Consider the following 19,292-nt stretch of genomic DNA (forward strand, 5'->3'; position numbering starts at 1 on the left):
TGCAAAACTGATAGAGACATACCCCAAGCGACTTACAGCTGTAATCGCAGCAAAAGGTGGCGCTACAAAGTATTAACTTAAGGGGGCTGAATAATTTTGCACTCCCAATTTTTCAGTTTTTGATTTGTTAAAAAAGTTTGAAATATCCAATAAATGTCGTTCCACTTCATGATTGTGTCCCACTTGTTGTTGATTCTTCACAAAAAAATACAGTTTTATATCTTTATGTTTGAAGCCTGAAATGTGGCAAAAGGTCGCAAAGTTCAAGGGGGCCGAATACTTTTGCAAGGCACTGTATGTGTATATGTATGCATATACGTATGTATGCATGCGTGTATGGATATATATATTTACCAAAAAATTTAAACAATTTAAAACATTTTTTAAAGTCTACAGTGTTTGCCAATTCGCTGAGCCATAATTTGGTAGAGGGTGCTTCCCTCCTTTTCCAAAACACTAAGATTAATTTCTTTGCCGAAATGAGACTGTAAGAGATGAGTTGTTTTGGGGGGGTTGGTTAATCCTTTTAGGGAATCAGACACTCCCAGGATTATCAGAAGCGGGTCTGGGTCAACGGAAGTCTCCAGAACTTCAGAGAGGATCCTAAAAATCCCACACCAATAACCATACAAGTTAGAGTATAGGGCAAAGCAGTGGAGTAGTGAACCCTGCACAGCCTGACATGTATCACACATAGGGGATGTATCAGGAAATATCCTATGCAGTTTAGTTTTGGAATAGTGTAATCTGTGTAATACCTTGAATTGTATGAGACGATGTCTGGAGTTAATTGAGCAGGTGTGGATATACTCCAAGCCATCTTCCCAGTCTGCCACCGAGATGTCAGTCCCTAGTTCTTCCTCCCATTTGTAATTGCATCTGTAGAAGGTGTGCTAACAGATTGAAAAGCGTCATATAGACCAGATATCAGTTTGTTTGAGGTGGGGCATATTTTTATTCATCCGTCAAACATGGAAGGTTTAGCATTCCCAAATGTCGGGACGTGTTTTCTAACATAGTCTCTAATTTGTAGGTATCTGAAAAAGTTACTTCTGGGAAGATTATACATTTTACTCAGCAACGCAAAGGAGGCAAAGGTCCCTTCTATATATAGATCCCCTAAGGTATTTATCCCTAGCTCTCCCCATCACTCAAAGGTGTTATCAAGGTTAGAGGGGGGAAATGAGGGATTCCTCACAACAGGGAGCATGAATGATATTGGTCTAAGGTCAAAGTGGACTTTAATTTACTTCCAGATTTGGACTGTGCTATGTATAATAGGATTGTTACTATAAAGTGACATCTCCAGATTGACAGGCGACAAAATCACAGTGCCAATAGAGAAGGGGTGACACTCCTCACGCTCCATACTAAGCTAACTGGATGACGGAAGTGCGTAAAAATGCAACAGCCCGGAGGTTAGCGGCCCAATTGTAAAATATCAAATTTTGGAGAGACAATCCTCCTTCCATCTTGGATTTACAGAGGTGTTTTTTACCTATCCTGTGTGTTTTATAATCCCAGATGAATGGATTGATAATTGAGTCCAGTTGTTTATGAAAGGACTTAGGTATGAATACTGGGATGTTCTGGTATAGGTAGAGCAGTTGTGGGAGGAAGATAATTTGAATGGCAATAATTCTTCCGAGCAGGGAAATTTGGAGTGTTCTCCAAAATAGTATGTTTGTCTTGAGTTTTTGCATCAGAGAGGGGAAATTATCTTTAAATAGTGAGGAGTATTGTTTGGTAACTACAATTCCTGGGTAGGTACATTTTTCTGAAGATAACTTAACTGTAAGATATTCTAGCCAAGAGGTGTTCTGCAACCGTATGTGAATTAATTTGCTCTTGTTCCAATTTATTCTGTATCCCGAGAAGGTACCAAACAAATGAATCACATCAAGAATAGCTGGGATACTAGTTTGGGTTCTGTTACATAGAGGAGAATGTCATCTGCGTATAGGGAAATCTTATTTAGAGTATCTTTAGTATTATAGCCGTGTATTGCTGCATGAGATCTGATGGCCTGAGCGAGAGGTTCAATATTTAGAGCAAAGAGCATAGGCGACAGCGCACAACCCTGCCTTGTCCCTCAATAAAGGTTCAATCAGGGCAACAATGATTGGTTAGTGAGTATTCTCGCACAAGGATTCCTATATAAAAGATGGATCCAATTTATGAACCCATCTCCAATATTACATTTCTGTAGGACCTTGAATAGATAGGACCACTCAACTTGGTCAAAGGTCTTTTTGGCATCAAGAGATATAACGGCAAGGTCCACGTTAGGTAACCTCTGAGAATACATAATGTTGAAGAGGCGCCTGAGATTGAAGAATGAGTTTCTGTTAGGGATAAAGCCGGTCTGGTCTGAATGGACCAATTTGCCAATTAAAGTGCTAAGCCTGTTAGCCAGAGTTTTTGCTAAAATCTTTTTGGTCTGTATTAAGAAGAAATATTGGTCTATGACCCTACATCTTCTGGATCTTTACCCTTCTTATGTATTATTGTAATGAACGCCTCATCCAAAGTAGAGCTCCATCCTCATTGGCCTGAACCAACATTTTGTACAGGTAGGGAGAGAGCATGTTGCTGAATGTGTTATAGAATTCACCAGGGTATCCATCTGGGCCCGGGGTCTTGCCACTCTTTAGAGATGTAATTGTTTCTCACATTTCTCCAAAAGATATTTCCTTATTCGGGAAGTTGGAATCTTCCTGGTTCAAGGCAATGAGATTACAGTCCCCCAAACAGTTTTGCATAATTAAGGGGTTAGGATCTACTTTAGATGTATATAGAGTCTCGTAAAACTGATGGAATCTGTCATTGATGTCTTTGGGGGAAGAGAGTAATTCCCCAGATGCAGATTTAACTTTGTGAATTATTCGGTCACTCACATTTTTTCGAAGTTGTCTGGCGAGTAATTTGTGTGGTTTGTCACCAAACTCAAAATATTTTTGCTTGGCATAGAGAAAAGATTTATAAATTTTAGCTGAGAGAATCTGATTATATTCAAATTTTAAAGAGGTATTTTTTTTATGTTTCTCCATAGATGGATGGCTAGCATTCTCCCTATCCAGTAAGTGAATTTGTCTCTCCAATTCTACCAATTTTTCTTTGTTTTGCCTACTCCTGGCAGTCTGAAAGGAGATGATACAGCCTCTCAAATAAGCCTTCAGTGTTTCCCATAATAATGCTGGGGAAGTCTCTGTGTTGTCGTTGGTATCAAAGAAAAATGTAATTTGGTCTTTAAGATGTTCACAGAATGTTGATTCTGTGAGGAGCTGAGGATTCAACCTCCAGACCCTCTCGTTTGGTACGATGTCACCCAATCTCAGGGAGAAGGTGAGTGGACTGTGGTCAGAGATTATAATCTATGATACCTCACATTACAGGTATATTGGGGTCATTTCGCATCAACCAAAAAGTAGTCAATTCGAGTATAAACATTGTGAACATGAGAGTAAAAGGAGTATTCCCTACCCGTAGGGTTAGAGATCCTCCATATATCAAATAAGTTAGAACTTTTTATGTAGGTTTTCAAGAATTCGCTTGAATAGGAGGTAGGGGTACGCCGGGTAGAGGATCTATCCAAATATTGGTCTAGAACGCAGTTAAGGTCCCCTCCAATGACCAAATTAGTATTGGAGATATCTGAAATCAAAGCAAGGACTCTTTTGAAAAAAGAGGGGTTATCAATGTTTGGCCCATAGATATTTAGTAGAGTTACAGAAGTAGAGTGGATCTCTCCTATTACGATGACATAATGACCCTCTTTATCCGCAATAGTGGTTTTATGTAGAAACGGAATTCCTTTCCGTACCAGAATCGCTGTGCCTCTCGTTTTGGTGGAGAAGTTAGAATGAAACACTTGACCCACCCACCTACATTTAAGTCTGCTACGAGAATTGTTTTTCAGATGGGTTTCTTGCAAAAATATAATATCAGACGAGAGTGCTTTCAAGTGGGCTAGGACCTTGCCTCTCTTAATTGGTTCATTTAAACCCTTGACATTCCAGGAAGTAAATGTAAGCCTCTCGTTTGTAGTTCCTATGGTGGCCTGCATAACATGTAACTCACTAAAAAGGTAAGAGAGCGCACCAAATCATCACAATCAGCATATGTAGCACCAACACCCGAGCAGTATTCAACCGACCCCTCCCCCCTACAAGCACCTTTGCTCTCCACCCTGTACCCCAACTTTCCCCAACATTTACCCCCCTCAACCCACCTTTAACAGGCATACACAAATAGGAGAGAAAAAAAATAGAAACATTTAAATAACAAACACATTGTCTGGCCGTTGCCAAAAATGCATGGCGCGACCTCGAACAAGAACAAAAATAAAATCCCAACTATACGTTCACCTCTCACTATCCTAGAACTTCTACTAACATATGAACTGAGGAGGCTCCTGCAAATAAAGTGTTCAATTAGCATCTAATAAACCTAAACAGAATAAGTTGCAATTTAAACATATTGCGCACTTAAGTGTCATCTTGGGTCAATCCCTGAGATAAGCAAGATATAGCATCGCAAGATTATATTGCTAAGCAATGCTGGTCTAAACATAAACCATCAGCCACCGACATAGACAGCAGTACATTTACATATTGTGAGTTAGGAGATCGGAACAAGGATTTTGCTAAATTAAACGTACCCCCATCAAAAAAATATATAAATAAAAAAATATATATACCAATATTAGTTAATTAATTAATTAATTAAATATATATACATACATACATACATACATACATAATTTAAAATATACACATACATAATAATAGTAAAATGCTAAGAGACATTTTTTTTATAATAACAAAGTACAAATAACAGAACCACAGAAGGCTGTTGGGAATCTAATTGGGAGAGCGGCCCACGGCTATGACAGAAGCAGAACGGCACAAAACACCAACTTGCTATCCAGGTGTCTGTGTCTGCCCCTCCCCAACCACCACCACCACCAGTCCCCTGCAAGCAATAAATAAATGGTATGGTAATAAGAATAATGTAAGAATTGAGAAATAAATAATGAAACAAAACAAAAATGGGGGAATGTAAGTATATCCATCCGAAAGTGTAAATGATTAAACCTGGAAGGCCACCCAAACAGGTTTCACCAGCTATGGTATAGTATGGATTCGAGTCCATGAGCAGACCCTAACACACAATGACAAGGCTCTCTAACCCGTACGGGGGATTGGTGTATAAAATTCTCTGCGTCCAAAACCGAGGAGAGACAAATCTTCTCACTGGAAGGAGGGGTAATTCTGAGCCTAGCAGGGAAGAGCAAGGCTGGGCGAAGATGGAGTTTGTAAAGTTTGGTCAAGACATCTCTGTAGCCGGCGCGATGCTTTGCCACATCGGGTGCATAATCCTCAGAGACACGGAAGGGAGGTCCTTTATGTAACAGGTTACCCCTCATTCGAGCCTCGCGCAGGATCAGATCCTTGGTCTTGAAACTGTGACAACAGATGATTACTGGGCGAGGACGTTGGCCCGGTCCAGGCACTGGGACAAGAGTGCGATGTGCACGGTCCAGCTGGGGATCCGAAGCCAAAACATCCGACCCCAGTGCATCCCTCAATAGCTTGGCGAAGAAGTCGGTGGGGCGAGACCCAGCCTCCACCCCCTCTGCCAGACCAACAACGTGAAGGTTATGACGTCTGGATCGGCTCTCCAGGTCGACCACTTTCACAGAAAGCCTCTGCACACTATCCTGCAAGGACGTGCATAGCTTCTCTAACTCTTCGATCCTACCAGCATTGAATTCAGAAGCTATCTCAAGGTCCACAATACTCTGGCCCTGCGAAGCAACCGTTCAAATGGTGCTCTCGATTTTGGTGTCGAGTTCAGCAATAGCAGCCTTGAAATCCTCAGCTATAGCAACATGTAGTTCTCCCAGAGCCCGGGTAAGTTCTGTAAGTGTCACGTTGTTACCTGTGCCTTCCACCATGTCTGTCTCGTTGTTTGGTGGGGAGGAGGCCTCCGATGAGGATTTATTGTCCTTTGGTCGCTTATTACTTGGCACGTTCACATAGAAAGTCACAATATTGTATTAGAAAGAGACGTTTGTTGTAAAAAAGTGCCGTAAAGTAGGTTAAGTTAGATTGTTTCGCAAAAAAGTTGCAGGAGCCTCTCTCACACACAGCCGTTCACTCCAACATGCTTGCGCCGCCCTGTGTACTTTCATCTCTAGCAGACAGAATGTGTCTCCTTCCAGCTGCGTGGTCCCATGGTGTTTCTACTTCCGTACTATTGTTTGTACAGATGAACGTGGTACCTTCAGGCGTTTGGAAATTGTTCCCAAGAATGAACCAGATTTGTGGAGGTCTACAATTTTTTTTCTGAGGTCTTGTCTGATTTCTTTTGATTTTCCCACAATGTCAAGCAAAGAGGCAGTTGGAAGGTAGGCCTTGAAATACATTCACAGGTACACCTCCAATTGACTCAAGTAATGTCAATTAGCCTATCAGAAGCTTCTAAAGCCATGACATAATTTTCTGGAATTTTCCAAGCTGTTTAAATGCACAGTCAACTTAGTGTATGTAAACTTTTGACTCACTGAAATTGTGATACAGTGAATTATAAGTGAAATAATCTGTCAGTAAACAACTGTTGGAAAAATGACTAGTGTCTTGCACAAAGTAGATGTCCTAACCGACTTGCCAAAACTATAGTTTGTTAACAATAAATTTGTGGAGTGGTTGAAAAACAAGTTTAATGACTCCAACCTAAGTGTATGTAAACTTCCGACTTCAACTGTATTTGACAGAGAAATAGATTTAATCTCTTCATCTGGTGATCCTATCTTGGTAGAATCCACATTATACTGAATAGTATTACAACCTTTAACGCTTTTAATCGCTTTTAAATCTACTGCATTACACAACTCCACAAGATTTCTCTGCATTATGGTATTCATATTCCTCATGCTACGCTTGTATTCATTGCTTCATCAGTCATCTTGCATTTGTGTCGTCTCACTTTACACCCATTTAATCCATATGTAACCTTTCTCCATCCATCCCTGCAACCAGCAACATTAACTTCCACCAGCTCATCCATTGTCACCACTAACATGATTGCTACTAATTCAACAACCCACGGTAAGCATCCATCCCTCATCCCCATTGTTTGTAATGAGCACATGTTATTTTCAGCCTGTCTTGTTATTGTGAAGGTAAACCAAAACTATCTACTCCACACAGAGTGCAGCTGATGGGTGTTTTAATCAATATGGAAAATGGCCACTCTAACTGATTGAGGGGATATTGACTGGTGGCCCATTGAACTAGAGATATTTCAGTCTTATCCAAAAATGGTCTCAGTGATTGCTCTCATGTTTCCTTCTAAAAAATGATCGCACAGCCAATTCTAGTCTATTAAACCCAGATAATACTGACTCCACTGTTGGCGGCATGGAGGTGCATCCACTGAAACTTCTACCTAACCTAAGAAAATGAGTTAATAAAACATATTTGTGATTTGATTAACCCCGCCAGAGGCGCATCTGCAACACTTGATTAGTTTCTACAATATAGTTCATTTCCCAGCCCAAATAAAATAAAGATTTCTGAAAAGCAGCCACCAGTTTTAGCATGTGGGATTCCATACTGTGGGAAGCCTCGTAATAAGACATGTTTGATGTAAAAAATGAAAAACAGCCGTTTGATGAGTTAATTGGCCGTTTGGTGGTTTGGAGGCCATACAGTAGGTGAACATCATGCCTCTGATTCTGTACGAGCTAATAGTTTTGCGGCAGAAGATATTTGATCTCCATCTCTCTCATATCTGACCCTTCCTTGAAGTAAAGCAAACAAGGTCCTGGGATTTCCATTTGAAGTTTGGAGCCACTATTGGCATGGTATCAATTGTATGGAGGAACAACATTGATTTAACTCACTGTAGCTATGCCCCTATCCGAAACGGAGTACACTGGTTAATTTGACAGTAAAATGTGTACCTGTCCTGATAGTTGATCAGATGTGGATGCTTCATGGCCAATTCATAACTCCATGATCTCAACCTCAGCTCTCAATACTTCACCTTCCTTTACTCATCTCATCTCGTACTGTGTCTGCTGTCCATCCTTTTCACCAGTTCTCTCTGCTACCACTTCATCTGCCACCACTACTAGCATGCCTCTAACTACTAGCTCATCAACTGGTAAGGTGCCATTTTTAGTTCACAACATTATTTCCCCTCATTATTTAACCACTGTGGTATTATACCTTATTTTTGCTGACTTGTGCTGTAAATGTCACTAGTTCAAACCACTACCACGACCACTCCTGCAGCTACAACTAATGTGCCGACATTACCCAGCACAACCACTGGTAAGGTATCTGTAGCAATGGATCTGATCTCAGTTGATGACAATTTGATCTGATTATCGTTATATTGCAAATATCATTTTTCTGAATGATTCAATTTGATACCTTCATATATGTCTACGTAGTTTAGTCTGATCACATGACATTTGGCAGTCACTGCATTGTCATTTACCTTCAGGAGAAAAGGTAAAGATGAGAGATCTATCCAGTGATGTAGTGTGTACACTGGAAACATTCTGTCTGTACCCTGATCTCCTTGTTAAGGGACCCTCCAAACCTTGTCACTTGCCATAAAGCTTCCAAATTCAACTGAAGAACCATGAGAAGTAGACCTTCCATTCTGTGGGGAGAGAGAGAGAGAGTAGCGGGGAGGGAGGGAATGGGGTCAGTAAACAACTGTTGGAAAAATGACTAGTGTCTTGCACAAAGTAGATGTCCTAACCGACTTGCCAAAACTATAGTTTGTTAACAAGAAATTTGTGGAGTGGTTGAAAAAACGAGTTTTAATGACTCCAACCTAAGTGTGTGTAAACATCCGACTTCAACTGTATTTGACAGAGAAATAGATTTAATCTCTTCATCTGGTGATCCTATCTTGGTAGAATCCACATTATACTGAATAGTATTACAACCTGTAATGCTTTTAATCGCTTTTAAATCTACTGCATTACACAACTCCACAAGATTTCTCTGCATTATGGTATTCATATTCCTCATGCTACGCTTGTATTCATTGCCTCATCAGTCATCTTGCATTTGTGTCGTCTCACTTTACACCCATTTAATCCATATGTAACCTTTCTCCATCCAACCCTGCAACCAGCAACATTAACTTCCACCAGCTCATCCATTGTCACCACTAACATGATTGCTACTAATTCAACAACCCACGGTAAGCATCCATCCCTCATCCCCATTGTTTGTAATGAGCACATGTTATTTTCAGCCTGTCTTGTTATTGTGAAGGTAAACCAAAACTATCTACTCCACACAGAGTGCAGCTGATGGGTGTTTTAATCAATATGGAAAATGGCCACTAACTGATTGAGGGGATATTGACTGGTGGCCCATTGAACTAGAGATATTTCAGTCTTATCCAAAAATGGTCTCAGTGATTGCTCTCATGTTTCCTTCTAAAAAATGATCGCACAGCCAATTCTAGTCTATTAAACCTGTTACGGTGCGTGAATGAGGACCCAAAAGCGAATAAACTTAAACAGAGCTTCTTTAATTACCAAACATAGGTAGGCTCAGACGGACCGGCAGATTCCGACAGGACAAGACAAGGTTACAGCAAACATGACGACAGTCTGGTTCAGGCATGAAACACAACAAACAAGAATCCGACAAGGACAGGAGCAGGAACAGAGAGAGATATAGGGACCTAATCAGAGGGAAAAGGGAACAGGTGGGAAAAGGGGTGACGAGGTGGTTAGGAGGAGACAAGGCACAGCTGGGGGAAAGAGGGGGAGAAAAGGTAACCTAACAACGACCAGCAGAGGGAGACAGGGTGAAGGGAAAGGACAGAGACAAGACACAACATGACAGTACATGACAGTACCCCCCCACTCACCGAGCGCCTCCTGGCGCACTCGAGGAGGAAACCTGGCGGCAACGGAGGAAATCCTCGATCAGCGCACGGTCCAGCACGTCCCGAGAGGGAACCCAACTCCTCTCCTCAGGACCGTACCCCTCCCAATCTACGAGGTACTGGTGACCACGGCCCCGAGGACGCATGTCCAAAATTCTACGGACCCTGTAGATGGGTGCGCCCTCGACAAGGATGGGGGGGGGGGGGGGAAGACGAGCGGGGGCGCGAAGGACAGGCTTGATGCAGGAGACATGGAAGACCAGGTGGACGCGACGAAGGTATCGCGGAAGAAGAAGTCGAACTGCGACAGGATTAATGACCCGAGAAATACGGAACGGACCAATGAACCGCGGGGTCAACTTGCGAGAAGCCGTCTTAAGGGGAAGGTTCTGAGTGGAGAGCCAAACTCTCTGACCGCGACAATATCTAGGACTCTTAGTTCTACGCTTATTAGCAGCCCTCACAGTCTGCGTCCTATAACGGCAAAGTGCAGACCTGACCCTCTTCCAGGTGCGCTCGCAACGTTGGACAAAAGCCTGAGCGGAGGGGACGCTGGACTCGGCGAACTGAGATGAGAACAGCGGAGGCTGGTACCCGAGGCTACTCTGAAAAGGAGATAGCCCGGTCGCAGACGAAGGAAGCGAGTTGTGGGCGTATTCTGCCCAGGGGAGCTGTTCTGACCAAGACGCAGGGTTGCGAAAAGAAAGACTGCGTAAGATGCGACCAATAGTCTGATTGGCCCGTTCTGCTTGACCGTTAGACTGGGGGTGAAAGCCGGAAGAGAGACTGACGGAAGCCCCAATCAAACGGCAAAACTCCCTCCAAAATTGAGACGTGAATTGCGGACCTCTGTCCGAAACGACGTCTGACGGAAGGCCATGAATTCTAAAAACATTCTCGATGATGATTTGTGCCGTCTCTTTAGCAGAAGGAAGCTTAGCAAGGGGAATGAAATGAGCCGCCTTAGAGAACCTATCGACAACCGTAAGAATAACAGTCTTCCCCGCTGACGAAGGCAGTCCGGTGACAAAATCTAAGGCGATGTGAGACCACGGTCGAGAGGGAATAGGAAGCGGCCTGAGACGGCCGGCAGGAGGAGAGTTACCGGACTTAGTCTGCGCGCAGACCGAACAAGCAGCCACGAAACGACGCGTGTCATGCTCCCGGGTGGGCCACCAAAAACGCTGGCGAATGGACGCAAGCGTACCCCGAACGCCAGGGTGGCCGGCTAACTTGGCAGAGTGAGCCCACTGAAGAACGGCCAGACGAGTAGGAACGGGAACGAAAAGAAGGTTCCTAGGACAAGCGCGCGGCGACGGAGTGTGAGTGAGCGCTTGCTTTACCTGCCTCTCAATTCCCCAGACAGTCAACCCGACAACACGCCCCTCAGGGAGAATCCCCTCGGGGTCAGTGGAGGCTACTGAAGAACTGAAGAGACGAGACAAAGCATCAGGCTTGGTGTTCTTAGAGCCCGGACGATAAGAAATCACGAACTCGAAACGAGCGAAAAACAGCGCCCAACGCGCCTGACGCGCATTAAGTCGTTTGGCAGAACGGATGTACTCAAGGTTCCTATGGTCGGTCCAAACGACAAAAGGAACGGTCGCCCCCTCCAACCACTGTCGCCATTCGCCTAGGGCTAAGCGGATGGCGAGCAGTTCGCGGTTTCCCACATCATAGTTACGTTCCGACGGCGACAGGCGATGAGAAAAATACGCGCATGGGTGGACCTTGTCGTCAGAGAGGGAGCGCTGAGAAAGAATGGCTCCCACGCCCACCTCTGACGCGTCAACCTCGACAACGAACTGTCTAGAGACGTCAGGTGTAACAAGGATAGGAGCGGATGTAAAACGATTCTTGAGGAGATCAAAAGCTCCCTGGGCGGAAACGGACCACTTAAAGCACGTCTTGACAGAAGTAAGGGCTGTGAGAGGAGCTGCCACCTGACCGAAATTACGGATGAAACGACGATAGAAGTTCGCGAAGCCGAGAAAGCGCTGCAGCTCGACGCGTGACTTAGGGACGGGCCAATCAATGACAGCTTGGACCTTAGCGGGATCCATCTTAATGCCTTCAGCGGAAATAACAGAACCGAGAAATGTGACGGAGGAGGCATGAAAAGTGCACTTCTCAGCCTTCACAAAAAGACAATTCTCTAAAAGGCGCTGGAGGACACGTCGAACGTGCTGAACATGAATCTGGAGTGACGGTGAAAAAATCAGGATATCGTCAAGGTAAACGAAAACAAAGATGTTCAGCATGTCTCTCAGGACATCATTGACTAATGCCTGAAAGACAGCTGGAGCGTTAGCGAGGCCGAAAGGAAGAACCCGGTATTCAAAGTGCCCTAACGGAGTGTTAAACGCCGTCTTCCACTCGTCCCCCTCCCTGATGCGCACGAGATGGTAAGCGTTACGAAGGTCCAACTTAGTGAAAAACCTGGCTCCCTGCAGGATCTCGAAGGCTGAAGACATAAGAGGAAGCGGATAACGATTCTTCACTGTTATGTCATTCAGCCCTCGATAATCTATGCAGGGGCGCAGAGACCCGTCCTTCTTCTTGACAAAAAAAAACCCCGCTCTGGCGGGAGAGGAGGAGGGGACTATGGTACCGGCGTCAAGAGCTACAGACAAATAATCTTCGAGAGCCTTACGTTCGGGAGCCGACAGAGAGTATAGTCTACCCCGGGGGGGGGTGGTTCCCGGAAGGAGATCAATACTACAATCATACGACCGGTGTGGAGGAAGAGAGGTGGCCCTGGACCGACTGAACACCGTGCGTAGATCGTGATATTCCTCCGGCACCCCTGTCAAATCACCAGGCTCCTCCTGTGAAGAAGAGACAGAGGAAACAGGAGGGATAGCAGACATTAAACATTTCACATGACAAGAGACGTTCCAGGAGAGGATAGAATTACTAGACCAATTAATGGAAGGATTATGACAAACTAGCCAGGGATGGCCCAAAACAACAGGTGTAAAAGGTGAACGAAAAATTAAAAAAGAAATGGTTTCACTATGATTACCAGAAACAGTGAGGGTTAAAGGTAGCGTCTCACGCTGAATCCTGGGGAGAGGACTACCATCCAGGGCGAACAAGGCCGTGGGCTCCTTTAACTGTCTGAGAGGAATGTCATGTTCCCGAGCCCAGGTCTCGTCCATAAAACAGCCCTCCGCCCCAGAGTCTATTAAGGCACTGCAGGAAGCTGACGAACCGGTCCAGCGTAGATGGACCGACAAGGTAGTGCAGGATCTTGAAGGAGAGACAGGAGTAGTAGCGCTCACCAGTAGCCCTCCGCTTACTGATGAGCTCTGGCCTTTTACTGGACATGAAGTGACAAAATGACCAGCGGAACCGCAATAGAGACAGAGGCGGTTGGTGATTCTCCGTTCCCTCTCCTTAGTCGAGATGCGGATACCTCCCAGCTGCATGGGCTCAGCACCCGAGCCGGCAGAGGAAGATGGTAGTGATGCGGAGAGGGGGGCAACGGAGAACGCGAGCTCCTTTCCACGAGCTCGGTGACGAAGATCAACCCGTCGCTCAATGCGAATAGCGAGTTCAATCAAGGAATCCACGCTGGAAGGAACCTCCCGGGAGAGAATCTCATCCTTTACCTCTGCGCGGAGACCCTCCAGAAAACGAGCGAGCAAAGCCGGCTCGTTCCAGCCACTGGAGGCAGCAAGAGTGCGAAACTCAATAGAGTAGTCTGTTATGGATCGATTACCTTGACATAGGGAAGACAGGGCCCTGGAAGCCTCCTCCCCAAAAACAGATCGATCAAAAACCCGTATCATCTCCTCCTTAAAGTCCTGATACTGGTTAGTACACTCAGCCCTTGCCTCCCAGATTGCCGTGCCCCACTCACGAGCCCGTCCAATAAGGAGAGATATGACGTAGGCGACACGAGCAGTGCTCCTGGAGAAAGTGTAGGGCTGGAGAGAAAACACAATATCACACTGGGTGAGGAACGAGCGGCATTCAGTGGGCTCCCCAGAGTAACACGGCGGGTTATTGATTCTGGGCTCCGGAGATTCGAAAGCCCTGGAAGTGGCCGGTGGATCGAGGCGGAGATGGTGAACCTGTTCTGTGAGGTTGGAGACTTGGGTGGCCAGGGTCTCAACGGCATGTCGAGCAGCAGACAATTCCTGCTCGTGTCTGCCTAGCATCGCTCCCTGGATCCCGACGGCTGAGTGGAGAGGATCCGAAGTCGCTGGGTCCATTCTTGGTCGGATTCTTCTGTTACGGTGCGTGAATGAGGACCCAAAAGCGAATAAACTTAAACAGAGCTTCTTTAATTACCAAACATAGGTAGGCTCAGACGGACCGGCAGATTCCGACAGGACAAGACAAGGTTACAGCAAACATGACGACAGTCTGGTTCAGGCATGAAACACAACAAACAAGAATCCGACAAGGACAGGAGCAGGAACAGAGAGAGATATTAGGGACCTAATCAGAGGGAAAAAGGGAACAGGTGGGAAAAGGGGTGACGAGGTGGTTAGGAGGAGACAAGGCACAGCTGGGGGAAAGAGGGGGAGAAAAGGTAACCTAACAACGACCAGCAGAGGGAGACAGGGTGAAGGGAAAGGACAGAGACAAGACACAACATGACAGTACATGACAAAACCCAGATAATACTGACTCCACTGTTGGCGGCATGGAGGTGCATCCACTGAAACTTCTACCTAACCTAAGAAAATGAGTTAACCTTTCTGATCTCCCCATCCCGGATCCGGGTTCGTGAATACAGACTCAAGCTCATTACCATAACGCAACGTTAACTATTCATGAAAATCGCAAATGAAATGAAATAAATATGCTAGCTCTCAAGCTTAGCCTTTTGTTAACAACACTGTCATCTCAGATTTTCAAAATATGCTTCTCAACCTTTGCAAAACAATCATTTGTGTAACAGTATTGATGGCTAACGTAGCATTTAGCATTAGCATTCAGCTGGCAACATTTACACAAAAAAACAGAAAAGCATTCAAAAAAATCATTTACCTTTGAAGAACTTCAGATGTTTTCATTGAGGAGACTCTCAGATAGCAAATGTTCAGTTTTTCCTGAAAGATTATTTGTTTAGGACAAATCGCTCCGTTTTCTGCGTCACGTTTAGCTATGAAAAAACCCCTGTATCCAGGATTGTGTAAATCTATCAGCAAGCTCATTAGCATAACACAACGTTAACTATTTATGAAAATCGCAAATGAAATGAAATAAATATGCCATCTCTCAAGCTTAGCCTTTTGTAAACAACACTGTCATCTCAGATTTTCAAAATATGCTTCTCAACCATAGGAAAACAATCATTTGTGTAAAAGTAGCTAGCTAGAGTTAGCATTTCGCGTTAGCATTTAGCGTTAGCATTAGCGTTAGCATCCAGCACGCAACATTAACAAAAACATAAAAGCCTTCAAATAAAATCATTTACCTTTGAAGAACTTCTGATGTTTTCAATGAGGATACTCTCAGTTAGATAGCAGATGCTCAGTTTTTCCAAAAAGATTCCTTGTGTATTAGAAATAGCTCCGTTTTATACATCACATTTGGCTACCAAAAAAAATCCATAAATTCAGTCCTCAAAACGCAAACTTTTTTCCAAATTAACTCCATAATATCGACTGAAAACATGGCAAACGTTGTTTAGAATCAATCCTCAAGGTGTTTTTCACATATCTCTTCATTGATACATCGTTCTTGGAAACATGCTTTCTCTCCTGAATCCCAGGAGAAAATGCCTGCACCTGAAGATTACGCACAAATTTAGACAAAGGACACCGGGCGGACCTCTGGAAAATGTAGTCTCTTATGGCCAATCTTCCAATGATATGCCTACAAATACGTCACAATGCTGCTAAGACCTTGGGCGAACGACAGAAAGTGTAGGCTCATTCCTTGCGCAATCACAGCCATATAAGGAGAGAATGGAAAACAGAGCTTCAGAAATTCTGCTAATTCCTGGGTGATGCATCATCTTGGTTTCGCCTGTAGAATGAGTTCTGGGGCACTTACAGACAAAATCTTTGCAGATTCTGAAACTTCAGAGTGTTTTCTTTCCAAAACTGTCAAGAATATGCATAGTCGAGCATCTTTTCGTGACAAAATATCGCGCTTAAAACGGGAACGTTTTTTATCCAAAAATGAAATAGCGCCCCTAGAGCTCTAACTGGTTAATAAAACATATTTGTGATTTGATTAACCCCGCCAGAGGCGCATCTGCAACACTTGATTAGTTTCTACAATGTAGTTCATTTCCCAGCCCAAATAAAATAAAGATTTCTGAAAAGCAGCCACCAGTTTTAGCATGTGGGATTCCATACTGTGGGAAGCCTCGTAATAAGACATGTTTGATGTAAAAAATGAAAAACAGCCGTTTGATGAGTTAATTGGCCGTTTGGTGGTTTGGAGGCCATACAGTAGGTGAACATCATGCCTCTGATTCTGTACGAGCTAATAGTTTTGCGGCAGAAGATATTTGATCTCCATCTCTCTCATATCTGACCCTTCCTTGAAGTAAAGCAAACAAGGTCCTGGGATTTCCATTTGAAGTTTGGAGCCACTATTGGCATGGTATCAATTGTATGGAGGAACAACATTGATTTAACTCACTGTAGCTATGCCCCTATCCGAAACGGAGTACACTGGTTAATTTGACAGTAAAATGTGTACCTGTCCTGATATTTGATCAGATGTGGATGCTTCATGGCCAATTCATAACTCCATGATCTCAACCTCAGCTCTCAATACTTCACCTTCCTTTACCCATCTCATCTCGTACTGTGTCTGCTGTCCATCCTTTTCACCAGTTCTCTCTGCTACCACTTCATCTGCCACCACTACTAGCATGCCTCTAACTACTAGCTCATCAACTGGTAAGGTGCCATCTTTAGTTCACAACATTATTTCCCCTCATTATTTAACCACTGTGTTATTATACCTTATTTTTGCTGACTTGTGCTGTAAATGTCACTAGTTCAAACCACTACCACGACCACTCCTGCAGCTACAACTAATGTGCCGACATTACCCAGCACAACCACTGGTAAGGTATCTGTAGCAATGGATCTGATCTCAGTTGATGACAATTTGATCTGATTATCGTTATAGTGCAAATATCATTTTTCTGAATGATTCAATTTGATACCTTCATATATGTCTACGTAGTTTAGTCTGATCACATGACATTTGGCAGTCACTGCATTGTCATTTACCTTCAGGAGAAAAGGTAAAGATGAGAGATCTATCCAGTGATGTAGTGTGTACACTGGAAACATTCTGTCTGTACCCTGATCTCCTTGTTAAGGGACCCTCCAAACCTTGTCACTTGCCATAAAGCTTCCAAATTCAACTGAAGAACCATGAGAAGTAGACCTTCCATTCCGTGGGGAGAGAGAGAGAGTAGCGGGGAGGGAGGGAATGGGGTCAGTAAACAACTGTTGGAAAAATGACTAGTGTCTTGCACAAAGTAGATGTCCTAACCGACTTGCCAAAACTATAGTTTGTTAACAAGAAATTTGTGGAGTGGTTGAAAAACGAGTTTTAATGACTCCAACCTAAGTGTGTGTAAACATCCGACTTCAACTGTATTTGACAGAGAAATATATTTAATCTCTTCATCTGGTGATCCTATCTTGGTAGAATCCACATTATACTGAATAGTATTACAACCTGTAATGCTTTTAATCGCTTTTAAATCTACTGCATTACACAACTCCACAAGATTTCTCTGCATTATGGTATTCATATTCCTCATGCTACATTTGTATTCATTGCCTCATCAGTCATCTTGCATTTGTGTCGTCTCACTTTACACCCATTTAATCCATATGTAACCTTTCTCCATCCAACCCTGCAACCAGCAACATTAACTTCCACCAGCTCATCCATTGTCACCACTAACATGATTGCTACTAATTCAACAACCCACGGTAAGCATCCATCCCTCATCCCCATTGTTTGTAATGAGCACATGTTATTTTCAGCCTGTCTTGTTATTGTGAAGGTAAACCAATACTATCTACTCCACACAGAGTGCAGCTGATGGGTGTTTTAATCAATATGGAAAATGGCCACTCTAACTGATTGAGGGGATATTGACTGGTGGACCATTGAACTAGAGATATTTCAGTCTTATCCAAAAATGGTCTCAGTGATTGCTCTCATGTTTCCTTCTAAAAAATAATTGTACAGCCAATTCTAGTCTATTAAACCCAGATAATATTGACTCCACTGTTGGCGGCATGGAGGTGCATCCACTGAAACTTCTACCTAACCTAAGAAAATGAGTTAATAAAACATATTTGTGATTTGATTAACCCCGCCAGAGGCGCATCTGCAACACTTGATTCGTTTCTACAATGTAGTTCATTTCCCAGCCCAAATAAAATAAAGATTTCTGAAAAGCAGCCACCAGTTTTAGCATGTGGGATTCCATACTGTGGGAAACCTCGTAATAAGACATGTTTGATGTAAAAAATGAAAAACAGCCGTTTGATGAGTTAATTGGCCGTTTGGTGGTTTGGAGGCCATACAGTAGGTGAACATCATGCCTCTGATTCTGTACGAGCTAATAGTTTTGCGGCAGAAGATATTTGATCTCCATCTCTCTCATATCTGACCCTTCCTTGAAGTAAAGCAAACAAGGTCCTGGGATTTCCATTTGAAGTTTGGAGCCACTATTGGCATGGTATCAATTGTATGGAGGAACAACATTGATTTAACTCACTGTAGCTATGCCCCTATACAAAATGGAGTACACTGGTTAATTTGACAGTCAAATGTGTACCTGTCCTGATAGTTGATCAGATGTGGATGCTTCATGGCCAATTTATAACTCCATGATCTCAACCTCAGCTCTCAATACTTCACCTTCCATTACTCATCTCATCTCGTACTGTGTCTGCTGTCCATCCTTTTCACCAGTTCTCTCTGCTACCACTTCATCTGCCACCACTACTAGCATGCCTCTAACTACTAGCTCATCAACTGGTAAGGTGCCATCTTTAGTTCACAACATTATTTCCCCTCATTATTTAACCACTGTGGTATTATACCTTATTTTTGCTGACTTGTGCTATAAATGTCACTAGTTCAAACCACTACCACGACCACTCCTGCAGCTACAACTAATGTGCCGACATTACCCAGCACAACCACTGGTAAGGTATCTGTAGCAATGGATCTGATCTCAGTTGATGACAATTTGATCTGATTATCGTTATAGTGCAAATATCATTTTTCTGAATGCTTCAATTTGATACCTTCATATATGTCTACGTAGTTTAGTCTGATCACATGACATTTGGCAGTCACTGCATTGTCATTTACCTTCAGGAGAAAAGGTAGAGATGAGAGATCTT

The 19,292-nt window shown here is 43.5% G+C and overlaps 1 protein-coding gene and 1 long non-coding RNA gene across 7 annotated transcripts in view; both read left to right on the top strand.

Moving 5' to 3' along the window:
- LOC110522244 (adhesion G-protein coupled receptor G6) overlaps positions 1-19,292 on the top strand; it is a 69,333-nt gene that overhangs the window by 24,560 nt on the left and 25,481 nt on the right. The window contains exon 6 of one of the 6 annotated variants that reach the window (XM_036975816.1): positions 7,044-7,112. The exons of the other annotated variants lie outside the window; for them this stretch is intronic. Within the exon in view, the coding sequence (XP_036831711.1) occupies positions 7,044-7,112 (69 nt within the window). The remainder of the gene's footprint in view (positions 1-7,043; positions 7,113-19,292) is intronic. 6 annotated transcript variants of the gene reach the window in all.
- Positions 8,821-17,324, top strand: LOC118964442. The gene is made up of 3 exons (XR_005051480.1): positions 8,821-9,231; positions 16,740-16,805; positions 16,907-17,324. It is a non-coding gene; the product is annotated as an uncharacterized LOC118964442 (long non-coding RNA).

This window comes from Oncorhynchus mykiss, chromosome 4 (assembly GCF_013265735.2).
Source record: "Oncorhynchus mykiss isolate Arlee chromosome 4, USDA_OmykA_1.1, whole genome shotgun sequence".
Classification (NCBI taxonomy): domain Eukaryota; kingdom Metazoa; phylum Chordata; class Actinopteri; order Salmoniformes; family Salmonidae; genus Oncorhynchus; species Oncorhynchus mykiss.